At 36.5% G+C, this 22500-nt stretch overlaps 2 protein-coding genes across 7 annotated transcripts in view; one reads left to right on the top strand and one right to left on the bottom strand.

Annotated features, from left to right (window-relative positions):
• Positions 1–9982, bottom strand: part of LOC115222840 (BLOC-1-related complex subunit 5) — a 20672-nt gene extending 10690 nt beyond the window's left edge. Inside the window, exons 1-3 of one of the 6 annotated variants that reach the window (XM_036511755.1) lie at positions 9959–9982; positions 6916–7038; positions 1315–1347 (exon numbers count right to left, since the gene is read on the bottom strand). In XM_036511755.1, the coding sequence (XP_036367648.1) occupies positions 1315–1347; positions 6916–7030 (148 nt within the window). In that variant the 5' untranslated portion in view covers positions 7031–7038; positions 9959–9982. Of the gene's footprint in view, positions 1–1314; positions 1348–6915; positions 7039–8173; positions 8196–9392; positions 9535–9958 lie in introns of those variants that run through there. The other 5 variants (XM_036511753.1, XM_029793177.2, XM_036511756.1 and 2 more) reach the window with 5 other exon arrangements.
• Positions 9622–12534, top strand: LOC115222839. Its single transcript, XM_029793176.2, has 2 exons — positions 9622–9948; positions 11361–12534. Exon 2 carries the CDS (start codon positions 11386–11388, stop codon positions 12436–12438), a length of 1053 nt encoding a protein of 350 aa, XP_029649036.1. The 5' UTR covers positions 9622–9948; positions 11361–11385; the 3' UTR covers positions 12439–12534.
• The last annotated feature ends 9966 nt before the right edge of the window (positions 12535–22500 follow it).

Raw genomic sequence — 22500 nt, 5'->3', positions numbered from 1 at the left:
TATCTTGAAGCTTCAAGATTTCAATGATGTGATTGTTTTCAGAATGAAATTGTAGGGGAGGTGTAAAAGCTATGAGCACTATCCATAAACTTTCCCTTCTCTGAGAGGGATTAAAGAAGGCTAGGGGGCATATTCCGTAGCCTTTTCCCCAACCTGAGAGGGACAAAAAAAAAAAAAAAAAAAAAACTAGGGCCAGTCCATAGCCTTTTCCCAACCTGAGAAGAACTACAAAGGCTAGGAGCACATCCCATAGCCTTTTCCCCAGTATGGAAGAAACTGAAAAGACAGATGGGCACTGTTCATAATGTCTGGGAAGGACTAAGAGGGTGAGGAGTAGTATCCTCCTTCTTCTCCAGACTAACAAATTAAATGCAAATTCCATTAAGGTGATAAACCCTTCACTGATAGAAACCCTAACCCCATTTAAGTTTTCACAATAAAATTGTTCAACAAAAATTATAACAATTATTATATTTGTTGTTAAAAACAAAATGGAAAGAAATTTTGTTTGTTTTTACAATTTTTATGAAAAAAAAAAACACAAAAGACAATACATTGATGACTAAATATATGTTAATAGAAATTTTAATATTAGTTTAAAAGCAAAAACAAATAAATTAAAATAATTGTGTCGTTAGTTAGAACAAAAATGTTGGGAGAGGGACATTAAAATAAGCAATCAACAAAATTTTCATTTCATACTGAAAATACAAAGCAGTGTTAGTTTGTTATTGTTTAATATAACATCCTAGAAATACTCGTTAAAGCATAAAAATACGTTATTAGTACGGTTAGTAGTCAGTCCATTCCAGTTGAAATAGAAATTGGAAATCTTTCCAAGATGATGCTGCAAGAATGGTAGAAAGAACCGAAGTACCAATAGAACATGCTTGAAGTTTAGAGGGAAAAGTTTTGATGAAGGAGATTTAAGACTAACAATGATCCTCTAAAGTAACAATTGCAGAGTTTATAACAGCCACAGAGTTGAGAGAAAGTATCTACTGGTAGAGCTGAGTGGCACAAGATGGATAAAGACTATAGAGGTTCTGAATCTACAGTAGAGCCATACACAAAGATGCTAAGGACTATAGAAAGAGAGAGAGTGTTTGTAAGACAGTCCTGAAGAATAAAGAACTATTTCAATTACCTACTCCAAGACATTCATAGATTAGGATAGCAAAGAGATTAAATTTCAATACAAAAGGGTATTTTTGTGGATTTAAAAAAAAAATTATTCTCTTCCATAAAAATTACACCAAAAATTTTTTTTTTTTTTTAAATTTTTCAATGTCTAAAATATATTTTATTGCTTACCTTCATCATCACTAGAATTAGGAGATTTTGGCACTGAAAAAATATTTACCAATATGAAAAGTACAAGTGCTTGACAGAGTTAATTAATTAAGATGTGATTTGTTGGTTGAATATACAATGTTTCAATTTATTCTAAATCATCCAACTAAATTCAGAATGTAAGATAGAAGATAATAAACCACAGTAATTATACCAGGTGTTAATTGGTTACAAAAGTACTGCCTACCATTGTGTGTGTGCATGTGTGTATGCTTTGTAGAAAACATGTGACAGCATATGATGAACGACTCAGCCTCATCACTGGGGTTTAGTTTGTTGGTCTTATAGAAAGGAATAACTCAAGACTTCAAGGCTAGTTCTTCATCATCATCATCGTTTAACGTCCGTTCTCCATGCTGGCATGGGTTGGACGGTTCGACCGGGGATCTGGGAAGCCAGAAGGCTGCGCCAGGCTCCAGTCTGATCTGGCAGTGTTTCTACAGCTGGATGCCCTTCCTAACGCCAATCACTCCGTGAGTGTAGTGGGTGCTTTTTACGTGCCACCTGCACAGGTGCCAGGCGAGGCTGGCAACGGACACGGTCGGATTGGTGTATTTTATGTGCCACCGGCACGGAAGCCAGTCGAGGCGGCGCTGGCATCAGCCACAAGTCGGATAGTGCTTTTTACGTACCACCAGACCAGGGATCCTGGCTGGTTCAATTCGATTTCGATTTCGCTTGCCCCAACATGTCTTCGCAAGCAAAGGGGGTGCTTTGTAAAAACATGTGACAGCATATGATGAACGACTCAGCCTCATCACTGGTATTTAGTTTGTTTGTCTTATAGAAAGGAATAACTCAAGATTTCAAGGCCAGTTCTTATTTATTATTACTTTTATTATGGCCGAGTTCCAACCAGGGCTGCAGCAACAAGGCCCACCTGCCACATTTCTCCATCCGTCATCACTGCCTCTAGGTCCTGCATACACTCCGACCCAGTGTCTGCAATCAAGTTGTCGATGTAAATGTGATAAGATTTTCCTCTTCTTACATCACCATGAAGTGGATCCCCCAAAACTAATCTGGATGCTTCCAGTTCAGGGTGGCACATGCAGTGAGTAGATAGTTGCAGTCATCTTTACCTGATTTTCCAGCTCTTGTTCCATTTATATAACAGGATCCATTTATATAACAGCCTCACCTGGCACCTGTGCCAGTGGCACGTAAAAAGCACCCACTACACTCACGGAGTGGTTGGCGTTAGGAAGGGCATCCAGCTGTAGAAACACTGCTAGATCAGACTGGAGCCTGGTGCAGCCTTCTGGCTTCCCAGATCCCTGGTTGAACCGTCCAACCCATGGAGAACGGACGTTAAATGATGATGATCTCTCCCGCTCTCTTAAGACAGCAATTGTGAATATGTTTTACAATGAAAAACCTCAGTAACTCACTATTTATAAATCTCACAACGAGAGATATTAGAGATATTCAGCATCAGTACTTTGTAGTAAAGATTGTTTGCCAACATAACATGGCAGTCCTGGTTTACGACAAATGATGCTGTAATTTAGCCCCAGGAGACATCGTCTCCAGCTGGCTACACAACACGATCGATGTCCTTATATTTTCAAAAAAGGGAATCCAGCACCCCCATTCAGCTCAAAACAACATCTGTGTATCGCAACTTCCAGGCTATCTCCCTTCATCAGCACAGAACAATTGTTTGGCCAGAGGTGGTGCTGCCAAATTCCCATTCAAAATATATAGTTTTCAAAGTGACAACTAGTCACTGATCTATAAATTAGAAAATTACTATTTTTAAATCTCACAACAAGATTCGTCCTAAACTAGGACTGCCATGTTATGTTGGCAAACAATCTTTACTACTCAGTAACTCAGCCTTCAATTTTAAATCCATGACTTACCATAATTGATAGCATATTCTTAAAAAAAAAGTCTCAAAAAATAGAAAAATCACCCTCGGTCCTATGTTGTGAAGTTGGGTTTATATTAGAAACTTTAATGCACTCAAAACTTTCGTTTTCTAAATGTGCTCTACTGAAACTGGAGTGTGTCTAATACGTCCAAGCTTCTTTTATGCCACTAAATACAGTAAAACCTAATCAGTGAAAAGAGGCATTATTCATTCAGTAATATATCAATCATTGTTGCATTAAATCTCATCTACTGTTCAATATACATGTCTTACAAGATCTTGTAAGATTTTCAAAGGATTTTTTGGAAACTTCACAGAGCACTTTAGAAACTCTTGCAGATCCTTTGGAAAATTTTACAATATGTACCTTTTGCAAACTTTGCAATACCGTTCTAGAAACCTTGCAGTATTTTTGGCAAATTTCAGTTTCTTTTGCAAACTTGTAGGAAGGAAATTTTCAAAGTTAGAGAGGACCTTTTGGAAACATGACAAGATCTTTTCAAAATCTTGATACACAGAATATATTGAAAAAGTATAAGAGTATAAAAATTGTAAAACCTGAGATTTTGCTAACATGTTTTAAAACTCTTTTGTGGCTCTATTTCTAATGAACTACACTAATTTACGTGATTTTGCATTAATTTTTAAAATGATTGATTTATTACAATAATTACAGTTTTTCCTTTATTTAAATTTCATATTAAAACGATATTTGGAACACCATAACAAAAAGGTTTGTTTTGATAAAATTATGATGGAAGATTTTAATGTAAATATTAACCTTATAAAACATTTTGGTGGACACAAAAAACTGCTAAAGTATCAAAGAGTTCATATAAAAGATTGATTTACCATTAATGTAAACACTTATCTCCTCTTACTTTCACTCCCCACACCTCAAAACAACATCAACCATTGACCATACCCCCCACCCAGGTTCACTATTCACTCCATTCATCTCTAACCATCTGTCACTCTCTTCATGCAATCTATTCTACTCATCATTCTTGTCTCTCTGTCCTTATTCTTTCTTCTTCTCATCTTCTTGTATTTTAAGACTTTGCCCTGACACCTCATCATCACCACTATATTCATCTCTTTCTGGCTACTCCCATCCACCCTTATACAATCCTTTCTACTATAGACACAAGGCCTGAAATTTGGGGGGGAAGGGGACTAGTCGATTACATCAACCCCAGTGCTCAACTGGTGCTTAATTTATCGGCCCACAAAGGAGGAAAGTAAAAGTCAAGCTTGGCGGAATTTGAACTCAGATCGCAGCAACGGGAGAAATACCGCTGAGCATTTCGTCCAGCGTGCTAACAATTTTGCCAGCTTGCCACCCTTATGCAATGCAGTGGGTAGCTGTGTCTCTCCTCTATAGCAAGACACCCATGTCCTATCCCTTTATCATACTTTAAACCTCTCAACACTTGCTCACTCTTTACTATACTCTCCCAACTCAATCAGAAGACCTTGTTTTTGCCATCTTGCAAGCTACATGGCGATCTCACGAGTGCTAGTGCCACAAAAGCACCCAGCACACTCTGTAAAGTGGTTGGTGTTGGATCAGGCATCTAGCTGTAGAAACCATGCTGGAGCAAATATTGGAGCTCAACACTCCACCAACTTGCTGAATTGTATCGAGAGATTCAATGACAATGATGACGGACAAATATTTCCCGAATCTTTTCAAGAGATCAATACATATAAACAACCAATGTTTAAAACCATCTAGCATCTCCCCAATTTCAAATGTGAATCATGGCTCTTCATATTTGATTAATTACAGCTTAATTACTTCATATTTGAAGGCGGCTGCTTTTGACGAGGGATTTTTCATGGTTTGTACTTTAACCCTTTAGCATTTAAACCGGCCATATCCGGCCAAAAGTATTCTGCCTGTTTTATGTTCAAACTGGCCAGATCTGGTCTCTCACACCAACCCTACAATATCGTTTTAAAAATTAACAGCTACCTCATCAAAATTTCATAGCTACAAGATAATGCATGATTTGTTCAAAACAATGTGGATGAAGAAGCATTAATTTTGGCAGAATAATGTGAATACTAAAGGGTTAAATGACAAAATCCAAACACTGGCATCAGCAACCATGAAAACTTAAACAAAACAAATTAAAAAAAGGCCTCTGAATTCTTAATTAAAACAAGGACAGCAATTCCAATGATGAAATAACTGTGATTTAAATAGCTAAATAACATTAGGTGACATAAGCACCAAGTCTGAGACAAATAATAACTGGTCTATTGATGGGACTGGAACCTTGTTTCTATCACTTGCTGGGCAACCACATTCCTGATTATGTTACAGAATGTCTGCCACACCATCTTCTAAACATATTCTAAAATATTTTTACTATTCTAGTTAAATAGTTTCATCTTAACAAGAAGATCTGTCAATCACTTAGTGCTAGTAAATGAGGCTATTCTGCTAATAGCCAATACAGCAAGGTGTCCTATGCACTAGCAATTGGGCTATTCTGCTAAAGTCCATTATAGCAAGATGCCCTAACTATAACCAAGTGAGGCTATACTGCTAATGTCTAATACAGCAAGGTGTATCAAGCATTAGCAATTTAGGCTATTCTGCTACCTTAGTTTAGTTTCTTTTCTTAACAGGAATGGTTCTAGTCTGTTAAATCAATCCAATATTCCAGGGATGTGCCGCCTAGGTAGACAAGGTGCCTATCTTGAATAAAATAGATTGATAGCAACATTTTCCTTTTATCGCAAAATATGCACCTAATTCAATAAAATTATGAAGGTTACTCTGACTACTATGCATAAAATGCAAAATGTTTTTTTTTTGTAGATTAGGTAGGCATAATTCGTCCCTGCCTTTCAATCTCAGTATTTAAGCCACACATAGGACTGCTGTAGTACAACATGTGCTGTGTACATTCCTACAGCAACGTTTTCTTTACGTATTATAAAAGGCAGAAGTAAATCTGCCTTCAACTCAGTTACGTGCCTGTGTTTTGTTTATTTTTGTGTGTTTTTACTACATAAAGGTCACCAACTGACTACCCTGAGTAATTACTGATGGCATGTCCCTGCAATATTTCCCCGATACTTCTTTTATCAACTCTGACAGGTGAGAAGCAGGAACATAAACAGACACAACTAAGCATAACAAAGCATTTTGCTTAATCCCAATAATAATAATAGTTTCAAAATCTTCCACAAGGGCAGCCATTTGTGGGGAGGGGTCTAGTTGATTATCAACCCCTGTGTTTCACTGGTACTTATTGATCCCAAAAGGATGAAAGGCAAAGTTTACCTTGGTGGAATTTGAACTCAAAACATAGCAGCGGATGAAATACTGCTAAGCATTTCACCCAGTGTGCTAACGATTCGGCCAGCTCACCACCTTAATATTAATAATCCTTTCAACTGTTGGGAAAAGGCCTGAAATCTTGGAGGAGGGGATAAGTTGATCACATCAACCCCAGTACTTGACTGGTACTTATTTTATCGACTCTCCGAAAGGATGAAAGGCAAAGTCAACCCTGGCAGAATTTGAACTAAGAACATAACAGCAGACAAAATACCGCTAAGCGTTTTGCCCAGCATGCTAATGATTCAGCCAGCTTGCTGCCATAATAATAATAATAATAATGATGATGATGATGATGATAATAATACAATGATGGAAAATGCTTTACCTCCATCGATGGGTTTGCTTATTGAATATGTTGTATATGGAATGTCTTCATCACGCTGGGATCGCAGACTGCTGCCTGGGGCACCAGCTGGGAGGCTACTTTGTTCAGAGCCCATCCAGTTCCCTAAATTCAGAAAGAAAAAAAAATGTAAATGACAAATATACATAATTACATTTTTCTTTTTACAAACAGTAACTAGTCAGATGTTTTATTATAACAATAATAATAATATTAGTTTCAAATTTTGCTACAAGGCCAGCAACTTTTCAGATGAATGTGTAAGTTGATTACATCAACCCCAGCATTCAATTGCAAAAGGATGAAAGACAAGCTGACCCGTGTGGGATTTGAACTCGCAACATATAGAGCCAGAACAAATGCTGCTAAAGCCTTATTGTCTGATGATTAGCATTTCTGCCAGTTTACCATCTTAGCAATAATTTATGCACATAGCTGACAATTTTGTGAGGAGAAAGTTAATTACATTGATCCCAGTGCTTGGCCAATATTTTCTATTACCGAGCCTGAACGAATGAAAGGAAAAGTCTACATTGGAAGGAGTTAAACTCAAAATGTAAAAGAGCAGGAAAAAATAGCCCAAGGTATACTGAGAATAAGGTGAGCTATGCAAGGAGCCATTTGTAATCAACTCTTAAACAATAATCAAACGAGAATTGCTACCGAAGACTATGGTGTCTGAAAACTGTTATTTTAGGTACATGAACAGCGTCTGGGATAAATTTTTTGATAGGTAAGCAAGTAGATGGCCGAGTATTGGAAAATAATAATTTGTGGTTCGTTTATGCATTTACATTCCAAGTTCAAATCCTCTCCATACCTACTTTACAATTCAGCCTTCTGAGATCGCTAAAACAATCACTGGAAGACGACATAACAGTCTATACCAAAGAACCTGATGTTGCAGATTAATTTTTATAATTCAAATTAGTATTAAAACATGAACTAATTGGGCGGGGGGGGGGCATGGTGGTATATACTTCAAAAGGCAGTGAGCTGGCAGAAAAGTTAGCACGCCTGGCGAAATGCTTAGCGGTATTTCGTCTGACGCTACATTCTGAGTTCAAATTCCACCGAGGTCGACTTTGCCTTTCATCCTTTCGGCGTCGATTAAATAAGTACCAGCTATGCACTGGGGTCGATATAATCGACTTAATCCATTTGTCTGTCCTTGTTTGTCCCTTCTGTGTTTAGCCCCTTGTGGGTAATAAAGAAATAGGTATATACTTCAAATATTTACTGATAATGCTTACTCAGTGGTCACAGAAAATGGCAATCCTTCGATATTGGTACACGTCGTCATCCTCCCCATACAACATTCCCTCATGACATGGATAAAGAGGTTGGGCTGAAAAAGAGGGTGAATGACGTCGTCTCTTTACACTGACCCTCTGTAGACCAACCCTGAAGGAATGCCAAAAAATATATCAACTATTCTGATATATAGAATATATAGAAGTTTTGTGGAGCTGACAGCATCGTTAGAGCATCAGAAAAAACGCTTTGCTGTATATGTTCCGACTCGTTGCATTCTGACCTCAGATCTTACTCGGGTCCACTTTGTTTTAAATTCTCTCGGAGTCGATATAAAATAAAGTACCAATCAAGTAATGGGATCTATGGTGTCGACTAGCCCCACTCACCTGAAATTTACTGGTCTTCTGCCGAAATCAGAAACCATTATTGTTACACATTCATATCTGTGTATACGTTTGGCACTATTTTATTAGTAAACAGTACGACCTGTGCCAAAAGTGGGGATGTATTCTACACACGTATACCTACGTATACACATAGATATGAATGTGTAACAATTATATTTGAAATTCAAACGCGCTGGGATTAAAATTAAATATTTAGTTAGACAGTGCTTACGAAATCTGAAATATGTGATTATTCTATTTACAAAACTTACACCAATGTCATATTATTTATATTTGAAATTCTAAATAGGGTGGAATTTACGAGAGGTGATTATCCCAAATGGGCTGAGGTTACTTGAGTTGCAAAAAAATATAACAGACTACATCAATGAATTTCACAATTTAAGGAAGATGGACAATGAAGGAATGATTAAAATAATAATAACAGCATTTAGTGGAGAAAAGTAGAAACGTTTTGTTCGTTCTTTGTACATTTGGCCTTGTGTTCCGCGTTGAAGTCGACAACGTGATGTAAATAACACCGTTAGGAAATTTTGAGTTTTTTTGTTTTTTTTGCATAAAAATTACAAAACCAAGATATTTCCCAAAGTAAAATATTTTTCATAACCAACCCTAATTCGTTATTTTAAGAACCTTTGGTAAAATATAGAAATATAGCGAAATGAAGGATTTGTTGTGTGAAAGTGCGTCATCACCAAATGACTAAATGAAGGACAGACAATAATTAGACTCAAATAATGAAGTTAATTATATGGATATTATGATAACGTTAAATATCAAGAAGTAAATACTTACCGAAACAAATACACCTTTAGTCTTTAAAATACAAATAGAATAACTATATATATGTATATATATACATACACAGAGTAACTTATACACACATGCAGTAAAACTATATCTATATATACACACAGTAACTAAATATACTTATTTATATATATATAAATATAGAGTAATTGTATATACACACACAGTTACTATATATATATAAATTTATATATACACGGTAACTATATATATGTGTGTGTGTATATACACACAGTCACTATCAGATGATTCTTGAAGCCTCCATTAATTACTCTCTAAAATAGAAGTTATGAAATCAACAACAGTTTGTGTAAACAACTCATTGAGGTACATTTTCGTACTCTTCGCATAAAAGAGTACTTCCAGTAGCAATCACGTCCGTAATTAGCGAAAACATATGAAATAGATCAAATAAACAACAGTTATAAATTCTTGTACATAAGTATAAATATATATAATTCCTTGGATACTCTTGGATTTACGGAATGCCGGATACCAAGGAAATATCCGTTCAACTTAGCCTTAACCGATAATCCGAACGGTTTGTTTACCTGAGTTTTTCGAGTTTTCTGTCTTACCAGATAACGCAATGTGCTTTGCAGTTGATTTGCCTTGATCTATTTAACTTGATCCTCTTATCTTTCTCTCTACTAGATATTATATATTTATAAATTAGATTTTTCTATATTAATATTAGATATTTATATTTCCTTCTTGGGGTACTTTTAGTATAAGGGAAGTAACTCTAAAAGCCTGCATATCGTTGCCTGCCTCTTACGTCACACACGTGCTCCGAAAGTTTCTTTTCGAGACCCTATGCACGTCCTAGTTTAATAGGAATTGCGTAGATTGATTCAAAAAAACTTTAGCCTTCGAAATATAAAGAGAAAAAGTTTCCATTTATACAGAGTAATTTTCAAAGGATTGTCGAAACTTCCTTTAATAACTCTTTAAAATAGAAGATAATAAAACAACTTATTTACAATTTTTTTTCCTCCCTATAAAAGTGTCTTTCTATTGTTATATTCGGAAACCCACCAAGAATTAAATAGAATATGTGGAAAACTGCAGATAAATAAGTCACAAATTCTAATATATATCGAGATATACATAGAACCCCACCAAATATCCGACAAGCTTCTGACCGGAAGTGGCCTATATTTCTCTTGCCTTTCATCCTTTCGGGGTCAATAAATTAAGTACCAGTTTCGCACTGAGGTCGATATAATCGACTTAATCCGTTTGTCTGTCCTTGTTTGTCCCCTCTGTGTTTAGCCCCTTGTGGGTAGTAAAGAATTTTATTTCCTGGTTTCTGGAAAGTCTAAATATAAATGTAAAATATGAAATAAACTAGGAAAGTAAAGAACTAAATTGCATTTAACACATTCAAATAAATATACATCTAACGCAGGATCCGTTTGATATCTATTAAACCAGTTATTATTTTTTTATATATCATATTGTACCGTGTATAAAAGCTTACAAAAGGAAAATTAAATGGAAGAAAAGTAAAGAACATGATTTTATTTAACAGATACAAACTAATACGCTTCTAAAGCAGAGTATGTTTAATGTTTATCAATCCACATTAAATCTAAACTATTGTTAACATTCCGTAAGCAAATGAACAAACTTCTACAACAGGTCCTGTTTATTTAATACAGGGTACAGTAAGTTGCGTGATATTGCACGGTATTATCGGATTTCTGGAAGTTCCGGGGTTTTGAAAGCCGGATTTGAGGTCCGGCACTCAATTTTCTTTCCTGTTTAATTATTGATAAGGGAGGTAACTCTAAATGTCTTTGTATTATCCCTTTTTGTCAAGCACTTACCGAAAACTTATCGTTCTGATCAACACTCACGTGTAATACATATTTTGTGGATAGTTTCAGGCAGATGCGTACCATCACAGATTTTCTCAAACTTCATTGATTTTCTTCCATGTTTCCGTAGACTTGTATCATCTTGGTTCGGCACTATGGAACTGGAGAATTCGAAAATTTCAACAGAGAAAGAAACTTACCGACGTAAATTAGACTTATTATTAAATATCCACGAGAGATTACGCCAACAAAAACAAGAACTAATTGATAAAAATAAGCGCTTACGTGAAAAAACTGCACCTTTGAGAATGGACGTTAAATTACCCAATAATTCGCCTTCAGCGCGCAAAATTTACAATTGTCTTAATGACATCTACGATCTGGAGTGTAAAATACACAATATTCGTCAAAAATATACCTTAAAAAAATATGAAAAAGAAAGAAATTTGAATTTACATTCTACTATGAGAATTTACCAAATTTGCAAAGAACTTTCCTTGAAAAATACTGCTGGCATGGAATTATCTGTCAGTGGAAAAAACGCTTGCGACGAACTTTCAACGGAAAATATTAACTGTAAGGAATTTCCTATCAGTGAAAAAACCGATTGTGATGAAAATTCTATCACAGAAAAAGACATTATTTTAGAAGAATTTTCTCCTAGTGAAAAAGATGTTTGTCAGGATCTTTCTTCCAGTGAAAAACAAGAATCTGAGAGACTTTCTCCCACCGAAAAAATTGGCGATGAACTTCCTGCCTCTGAAGAAAACGATTGCGAAGAATTTTATTCAATGGAAAAAACCGTTTGCAAAGAACTTTCTACAGATGAAAAGAACATTTACGAAGAACTTTATGCCACTGAAAAATCCGATTGTGGAGAACTTTATACTGACGAAAAATATTTTTGTAATAAACTTCCTACCAATGAGAAAAACGTTAGCGAAGAAATTCCTACCACTTCAACATTCGGTTACAAGGAATTTTCTACTACAGAAAAACGGATTTGTGAGAAACTTTCTACCGAAGAAAAAGTCGTTTGTCAGGAAATTTTTACCACGGAAAAAAACGTTTGGGAGGATGATCTTGCAACAGAAAAACACGATTGCAATGAGCCTTCGACCAGTGAAAAACCAGTTTCCGAAGAAATTTCTACCACGGGGAAAAGTGTTTTCGAAGAACTTTCAACCACAGAAAAAAAGAGTTTATAATCAAAATTTGTAGCATAAATTATAATTTAATTTAAACCTTTTTGTACTTATGATTCGTGTATTTTATTCCTTATTAAAAAACAAGTTTCTTTTTTTTTTTTTTTACCAGTTTGCTGTCGATTTTGTTGCTGTGATAAGAAGGACGCGTCAAAAATAGTCGCTTTTTAAGTCAGGTTTTAAATAGTTTGCCACGATCTTCCTTTTTGTCCCCGTTTCATTTTTGGGGAGAAAGATATTTTCAGACTGAAACCAAAGATAATTAATTTAACTCGTAAACTAATTAGAATTTTCAAACTTATTTTGTTTACGATTTCAAAGTAGAACTCCCGACTAACCCATGCATGTTTGCATATACACACACATGCACGCTGGCATAGCCAGATGGTAAAAAAGGTTTCCTTTGCAACCATGAAGTCCTGGCTTTGGTCCTTCTGCATGTCAATAGACTTGAGTCAACCCAAACCTGTATAGAAGCCCGCCCATCAAATACGCTTAAGTATAATTGCCACAATGTAATACTGATTCAACAGATGAATTACGTTATGATTTTCGTAGCATGAAAAACTACATCTGTAAAAATTTGGTGAACATGCAATGGGGGTGTCTACCATATGAGGCAGAAAAGCCATCATCACAACCTCCATCTAACTAAAACTTAAGTGTTTACCCCCAGATGCAACAGTGCCTGTTACTCAGGGGTTGGTTTACGTAGCAACATAAGGACTTGCTACTCTTTCTCATGGTCTTTGGACTACAAAGAACTGCCATCACACACACACATATATATACATATACACCACAGCAGAAGTGTTAAAACTGATCTTTCTTGTAGTGTAAAGCATGGTGGTGCCACATAAAAGCGCCCATGTGATGTCACGTAAAAACGCCTGTGCAGAGCCTTGTAAAAGTGACTCAAGGTCTGAGGGTTTCATGCATTGGCACTTATCTAAGTGCCCTTCAGTCACTCTGTTGCTTCTGCTAAATATATATATATGCATGTATGTATTTTTATACATATATATATATATATTTATGTGTGTGTTTATATATACATATAGGCGTCCACATGCACCTATGGCTGTGTCAGATAATAAAAGATACCTTGTGGTATTTGGTTGCATCACATCACTTGAGTGCAAATCACATTGAGATTGGGTGGCAAAAGGCCACCCAACCGACTGGTATAAAGTCACTCCAACCTCTGCTCTACAGATGTGCCGTCTCATCTCTCAGCCTCTTCCACTACTTCTGTAACAGGCACCCTGGGCTGCCAGGTTGTGATGATGGTATGAAACAAGGGAGTGGGTTCAGTCTATCACTCCCCGGCAGGTCACAGAGAGAGATTTGAACTCATAATGCAAGGGACCAGAATAAATACCACAAGGCACCTGGTCCAGTTTGTTAACAATTCCACAACCTTAGACTGGTATTTTATGTATCAACCCCAGGAGGACAAAAAGCAAAAGCTAACCTTGGTGGGATTTGAACTCAGAATGAAAGAAGCCAAAATATAAATACTACAAAATATTTCATCCAATGCCTTTGACATGTCTGCCAACTCCCCACCATCATCCCACCTGTTCCTGTATACCTGGTCTGATATTTCTACAACATACATAAAAATTCTGGACCACATCCAAAAGACCACCTCATTGATTGGCAAAAACTTACTTACCAAGATGCACAGCTTCCTCCTCCTCTTCCACCACCATCACTGCTAAATGACCCTCTATGTGGTCACTCAACCTGCTTAGAAATAGCAGCCAAATATCCTTCAAACAACACAGTTCAAGGTAGACAAGTAAACTACTGCTGTTAAACTTGTTTGAATTTTCAAAATATTTAGTTTGAACATTCATCTCTCCTGAACAAGATGCCCGTCTGTTGTGGGGTTAACCATTTTGACACCAACCCACCTCAGATCACCCCTGGTGCTGTGATACAAACTTTCTGCTTTAAAAAGTGGTCTATCTTAAAACCTTCCATCAAAATTTCATGTTGATTTATATTCAAAAGACCAGATTAAATAATGACAAAGTTATTTTATTAAATTCTTCACTATTTTTCATAATTAATTGAAATAAGAACAGTATTTCAACAGAAATATTACAAAATAGTTAAGTGGATCCGTCTTTGCTTTTTAAGAATGGCAAACAGTTGAACCAGATCTGTGGTTCCCTGCCTTCCAACTTATCAGCTTAAGGATTTTGGTACCAACTTGCTTGAGACTTCTCCTGGTTCTTTGATATAAATTTCCTGTTTTCAAGTGATCTCTATAGAAACCTTCCATCAAAATTTCGTGTTAATTTTTATTCTAAACTCCAGCTTAATAACGGCAAAGTTATTAAATTAAATTCTTCGTTATTTTCTATAATTAATTGAAATAAAGACAGTGTATTTCAACAGAAATATGCTAACTGTAGGGTTAAGATAGTAAGTTAGAATTTGAGGGAGATTTGACTGCTATGTTTGAAGAATGTTATTATTGGGATCGCTTGTTATTAATGAGAAAACAAAACACAGATTACATTTATATAGGTTTTCTTTCTTCCTCACTATGGGGTTGGACAAGTTAAAAAAGTTTGAAAATTCTCTTAAACCTTTTGGTACCAATCCAACGGAGACCACCTCTGGTGTTATGATACAGACTTCCTGTTTTAAAGGGATTTAAATTAAAATCAGCCATCAAAATTTCATGTTGAGTTTTTTTCCAGATTCCAACTAAATTTTGACAAAGTTATTTTATTAAATTCTTCATGATTTTCAAAACGAATTGAAACTAAGACAGTTTGTTTAAAAGAAATATGGTAAAAAAAAGATTTAATACATCAAGTTGGAATTCGAGGCAGATTTAGCTACTATATTTGTAGTTGTAATTGTTGAAATCTCTCTTTTGTTATTAATGATAAAACAAAATACAGATTGAATCCCTATAATTCTTCTGTTTTCCTTGCCATGGGTTGGATATGTTTATAAAGTTTGAACACCAGCTTAAACTTTTTGATACTAATCCAACTGAGACCACCAGCCCTGGTACTACGATACAAAACTCCTTGCTTTAAAGGGATCTAACTTAAAACCTTCCATATAATAATAATAATAATTGTGTACAGTGCTCAGGTGCACTACAACTCATCTAAAGTCTATATATAATCAGGTGTAGTTTCAGTGGATTTCGGAAAGCATGAGGGCCTTAAAGGATGCAGTGTCATCTAAATTTCATGTTCTAAATATCAGATTAATAACATACTAAACTCTTCATTATTTTACAAATTAACTGGAATAAAATTAGTGTATTTCGGAAAAATATGGTAACAAAAGGATTAAGATAGTGATTAGAGATTTGAGGGAGATTTGGCTGCTGTGTCTGTAGATTGTTGTTGAGACCCTTATTGTTATCAATAAAACTGTAAGTAAAGGGTTAACTTCCAACTGCCCTCAGTATTTATTTTTCAGCTGAGTCGAAAAGAATAATGGGAAATGAAGTCTCCTGCTCAAAGGGACAATGCTTGATCTGAGAATTGAACCGTATTGTAAGCTGAATAACCTAACCACTCGGCCACATGGCATCATTCTTACTCTATAATAATTGAGCAAAGGTACACGGCTTAGTGGTTTGGGTATTCCGATCACAATCGTAAGGTTGGGAGTTCAATAATTGGCAAGGTGTCAATGTGAAATAAAGAGACTTGCTCAAGGACACACCTTAGGGCTTTAGTATGACAGTAGTAGTAATAAGTGAAGGTGCATGACAATCATAAGGTCATGAGTTCAATTCTTTGGTGATACATTGTGCCCTTGAACAAGACACTTTATTTCACGTTGCTCCAATCCACTCAGCTGGCAAAACTGAATAGCACCTGTAATTCAAAGGGACCAGCCTTCTGCCATGCTGAATCTCCCTGATAACTACGTTAAGGGTATATGGTGAGCTGGCAGAAACCTTAGCATGCCAGGCGAAATGCTTAGCGGTATTTCGTCAGCCGTTACGTTCTGAGTTCAAATTCCGCCGAGGTCGACTTTGCCTTTCATCCTTTCGGGGGTCGATAAATTAAGTACCAGTTACGCACTGGGGTCGATGTAATCGAGTTAATACCTATGTCTGTCCTTGTTTGTCCCCTCTGTGTTTAGCCCCCTTGTAGGTAATAAAGAAATAGATATATGTGTCTGTGGAGTGCTCGGCCACTTGCATGTTAATTGCATGGACAGGCTGTTTGTTTGGTTGATCAAATCAACTGGAACATTCATCGTTGCGGCTGACAGAGAACCAGTTATGATAATTGAAGAAAACAAGACAGTGCACTTAAACAGCCAACAAACTTTTGGAAATCAAGAAAATTGTTTTGTTCTATTTTTTTATTACTTTTCTTAGTAATCAAGGTTTAAAAACACAGTAATCATAGCTTCAGTAGATTCTGAGATACCAGAATGTGCACTGAAGTATAATCAGTTTGGACTTCTTGAGATACCAAAGTGGAGTTGCTAGCTTCTGTACTTTCTGAGACATACCAACCAAAGTTGACGTAGAAGAAATCGGTTTGGACTCCTTGGCTTCTGAGATAGCAGACTGGACACTGAAGTAATCAAGCAAGCAAACAACTCATGAGAAACTGTGGCACTTACTTTTTGGATGGTTGGGTATATTAGATGTGGTAAAGGTAGGTGGTATTGTGGGGCACACACAAAACAAAAAACAGAAAAGCACAATTATTTGGAACTTTACAAGCAGTATGGGAGAACAAAGCACCAGAAGAATGTCACAATCTTGTGGAATCCATGCCAAGATGAATTATGGCAGTGATTAAAGCCAAACATTTAAAGTTAAACATGGAGGAAGATCTGTGATGATCTGGGGGAGCTATATCTTGGAAATCCGTCAGCCCAATGGTTTCCCTTCATGGCAGAATTAATAGTCAAGACTATTTAAGCACTTTATCTGATCAAATTCATCCTCTGGTTGTGGAACTGTTTCCGAATGGAAACGCAATCTTTCAGCGGCTGTGCGGTAAGAAGCTTGCTTCCCACCTACATGGTTCCAGGTTCAACCCTGTTGCATGGCACCTTGGACAAGTGTCTTCTACTATAGCCTCAGGCCAACCAAAGCCTTGTGAGTGGATTTGGTAGATGAAAACTGAAAGAAGCCCATCGTATGTATATATATATGTGTGTGTGTGTATGTATATGCGTGTCTGTGTTTGTCCCCTACCACATCACTTGACAACTGATGTTGGTGTGTTTATGTCCCCATAAATAAGTGATAGAATAAGTACCAAGCTTACAAAGAATAAGTCCAAGGGTTGATTTCTTCATCTAAAAAGCGGTGCTCCAGCATGGCATCAGTCAAATGACTGAAACAAGTAAAAGAATGCACACACACACACACATACATATTTGTGAGTGTGAGTCTGTGCAGGAATGGCATTCCATGTGTCCTCATTAACACTGTTTCAGCGAGGAATGGTGCCTTTGTTTGCAATCTCCAATAATCGAAAGATTCTGTAGTGTCACCCTTTGAAGTGCGGGGACCAGAAAAATGGAGAAAAAGAAACAGAAAAAAATTTACTTGCAAAAAAAGAAGAACATTGAGAAATAGAAAATTTGCCTCAACAAGTTTCATTTAATCCTTGCCAGCAGGTAAAAATGAGTGTAAAATTAAATGATGTAGAGCCTAATTTGGGATTGTTGGATATGTTGGATGAGGTGGGGGGGAACAGGTGGTGGAGCGCACATATACACACTGAAAATGAATACAGAGTGCAGCAGAAAAACCTCCCATCTTTTGCAGAGCCGTTGCTGTGGCACCAAGGAAGTTAAGCAGGTGATAGTGGTGTCTTCTTAAAGCTAATGTTTTACCATAATGCTTTCAGCCATCATCATGGTTTGGGTTGATGCACACTATGTGTTTGCTGTTGAAATGTTTATCAAGAATGAATGATGAATATGGGAGGGGTTTTTTTTTTGCCACACCCTGGACTATGATACTCTTTACTCTCTCTTTTACTTTTTTACTTGTTTCAGTCATTTGACTGCGGCCATGCTGGAGCACCACCTTTAGTCGAGCAACTCGACCCTGGGACTTATTCTTTGTAAGCCCAGTACTTGTTCTATCGGTCTCTTTTGCCAAACTGCTAAATGACGGGGACGTAAACACACCAGCATCAGTTGTCAAGCAATGCTAGGGGGACAAACACAGACACACACATACATATATATACATATATACGACAGGCTTCTTTCAGTTTCCGTCTACCAAATTCACTCACAAGGCACTGGTTGGCCCGGGGCTATAGCAGAAGATACTTGCCCAAGATGCCACGCAGTGGGACTGAACCCGGAACCATGTGGTTGGTTAGCAAGCTACTTACCACACAGCCACTCCTGTGCCTATGATGTGGAGAATTTATTTAAAAAAATAAGCCTGAACAGAAATTGCTTTTTATTGTCAGTTTTTTGTTGTTTCCTTTTTTATCTTTTTAAATACTAAACATAAATCACACATGAACTGTATAAAAAAAAATCTGTGTAATTGATAAATATATTTCATACAAAAATTTTTTTAAAAGAGAAAACATATGCATGAACAGCATGATGAAGACATTTAACAAAGTAAATAAAAGCCTTCATGATAATTCTTTAATTTTAATTGTTTGTTTGAATTATTATTATTATTATTATTATTATTGAGTGAGAGAGCAGTGCATGCCACCAAAGTGACACTGGAGTAAAATATATGAAGCCCAGTATACCTATTATGACTACCCGCTGATAAGGGTACACTAGGCACATGCATCACAACCATATGTGCGTGACATGGTGATCTCATATCAAGATAAACAGTGCATGACCTTGCAGGTGGAGCCCAGTTAGAATTTTCTTCTGGTCGAGTAGCCCATCCTGCTCAAAAGGTCCCTGAATAAGGATTGTTTAAGTATGTTGAACGAACCACCCATGTTTCCAAAGGTGAATTATCCAAACCTCCAAGAATTCTTTCAACACATGGCTATGATGCTCCCCCACTACTTCTGTTCATGATCAGAGATGCACATATCATCAGCCACTAAGGGACATTCTCAACTGGTTAAGGTCAAACAACTGACAAGCAAATCTGTGATATTGAGCAGAATATTTGCTGTAGCCCATCTTTTATACCAAGACAAAACAATGTACATGATAACGCTTCCAATCAGTTAAGATCAGAAGCCATGAGAGCCACTGTTTTGTACTGCATTAGGGCATTTATTATTATTATTATTATTATGATTATTATCATTATCATCATCATTATTATTACTTATTAAATACACAAAAGAAAAAACAGAGCTAAAAATACACTTCACTCTGAGAAGTGCCAGGGATTGCAAAAAAGTAAAAAAATAAATAAAATAAAATAAATAAATAATTCTTAGCATATGAATGGATATAACACATTGCCAAAGTTGGCCACCCCCATCTAAAGGAAAACAAAAAACAAAACAGAAAACAAGAAGACATTTTTAATAGCAAAATCAAATGGAGATTAGGCAAGCTGGCAGAATCATTAGCAAACCAGGCAAAATGCTTACTGGTATTTCGTCTGTCACTATGTTCTGAGTTCAAATTCCATCAAGGTTGACTTTGCCCTTCATCCTTTTGGGGTCAAGAAATTAAGTGCCAGTGAAACACTGGGGTTGATGCTACCACCACATCCCCTCCCCCAAAATGGCTGCCCTTGTGGCAAAATTTGAAACCATTTTTATCATAAACTATTTCAAACACTAAAAACAAAACAAAATCATTTCAGCAATAATGAAAACAAATAAAAATCATAGTCACCCTACACCACCACTACCACCAAGTTGACCTGCAAGTTTTAAACACTAAAAAGGTGAAAAATTTCTATTTGTAAATCTCACAATGAGAGATATTCAGCAACAGTACTTTGGAGTAAAGATTATTCTCCAACATAACATGGCAGTCCTGGTTTAGGACGAATGTTGCAGTAATTTAGCCCCAGGAGACATCATCTCCACTGGCTATACGACACAATCTGTGTCCTTATATTTTCGAACAAGGGAATCTAGCACTCTCAGCTCAAAACAATATCTGAGTATCACGATTTCTTGGTTATTTCCCTTCATCAGCACAGAATAATTGTTTGGCTAGAGGTGGATTCTTTATTATGATTATACACTCAATACACAGATGGGACATTACAATATGAAATGATTACAAAAATGTTAAGATGAGTTCGAATGAACATTAGAAATTTAAATATAGTTTATGATTTACTTGACTTTCCTGGTATCCATTTTTTTTTAAAATAAATCAAACGAGTTCAAACTATATACCTGGCAGCCTGTATGGCCCAGCAACTATCATATTTTTTTTCCTTCATTGATGATTAAGCTGGGTTGCTGACACCCACCTATCTCATCACATCCTTCCAACGTTTCTCATACTCTCTCTGCAGCAGGGTCTTCCTCTCTAACCCCATCTTGCTCTTCAGATGGTATCTGAAGTAGGTTATCAAACCTGGGCCACAGACAAAGGATCCTGTCATGAAACCTTCCATTCTAGTTTGCCATACACACTCTTTCAATACTGCCACCGTACAGTGAAAACATGCCTCACCTTCCTTTGAGAGTCCATTTGGCGGCACCATCTGTATTATAGATCAATCCAACAGCTGTACTCATTCCAGATGAAACAACATGTGTACTACGTAACTTATCAAGCTTGACAGCTCCCGACATTGTACAAAAGTGTGCTGGACGGTTTCATTGTCCAGCCCACATCTTGGACATGTCACCTTTACCTTTTAATTCCATCTGATCCATACAAGCATAGGAAAGGGGAAATTATAATGCTGCTGTTGCTGCTGATTGATGATTGATGATAATGACAATAAAGTGTGTTATGAGGTTAGTTGAGCTGAACCTATCGTCCACAGTATATCGCAAGAACTTGTAATAAACTGTGTATGATTTATTTCCAAACAAAAGAAACGGAAACGGATTTGGTAGAATTATGAAAACAACAAACAAAATACCTTGTGGTCTTTAGTTTCGGCCATTTATGTTCTAAGTTCAATTCCTTCCAAGGTCGATTTTGCTTTGTTTTGCTTTTGTTGTTGTTTTTTTTTTTCCTTTTTTTTATTTTATTTTTTCATCATCCTTCTGGGATAGTCGATAAGATAAAAATTAATCAAGTTGTCAGGTTCTACAACAGTTTCGATATATTCTTACAATGCATCCTGGATGTAAATAGAATTATAAAGAAGACTAAGACCAAGTCAGCAAAAGTCACATCAGGCATCAATCAAATTCAGAAGAGAGTGAAGACGACTGACTACGCAGAGACATGGAGGTGTGGTTAACATGCTCGCATCCCAACTACATGGTTTCAGGTTCAGTCTCACACTGCACAGTACACTAGACAAATGCCTTCAATTACATCCCCGGGTCGATCAAAGCCTTGTACGTAGATTTTGTAGATGGAAACTCAAAGAAGCCCAGTGTATCAACACACACACACATACATACACATATATATTTATATAAAATTTCATTTGTGAACCCATGAGAAACAAACCTCTACCAACTGTTCTGCCTAATATGTCCATGCACACTTTTCGATGCAATGTATGCCAGAAAGTCTGTAAATCTATTGGAGGCCTCAAAAGACATTTTAAGATCCACAAAGATCAGTACTTAACTGCAGCTCTTGGTGGTCGGTCCAAATCAGATATGCAATCTATGCGGGTGTCTTTTCAACACATTGTCAGGTTTAAAAAGCCACATCAGATGTCATGATGGTTCCAAGGTGTAGGTATAGGAGGTGGTCAAACTCTGCCTAAGGAGTAGACAACCACCATATATATATATATAGAGAGAGAGAGAGAGAGCAAAGTTTATTTGCTACGGTAAAGTGGCATACTACATATATATATATATATATATATATATATATATGTATGTATCTATATATGTATGTATCTATATATATTAATATATGTATGTACATGTGTATATACATATGTATGTATGTATGTATGTATGTAAGGGTGTGTGTGAATGCTTGTGT

Source organism: Octopus sinensis, linkage group LG21 (assembly GCF_006345805.1).
Source record: "Octopus sinensis linkage group LG21, ASM634580v1, whole genome shotgun sequence".
Classification (NCBI taxonomy): domain Eukaryota; kingdom Metazoa; phylum Mollusca; class Cephalopoda; order Octopoda; family Octopodidae; genus Octopus; species Octopus sinensis.
This window is presented reverse-complemented; position numbering and strand designations above follow the sequence as displayed.

Bases quoted from the DNA above. Each gene is read 5' to 3' on its own strand.
- LOC115222839 (XM_029793176.2), top strand. From the start codon at position 11,386: ATGGAACTGGAGAATTCGAAAATTTCAACAGAGAAAGAAACTTACCGA.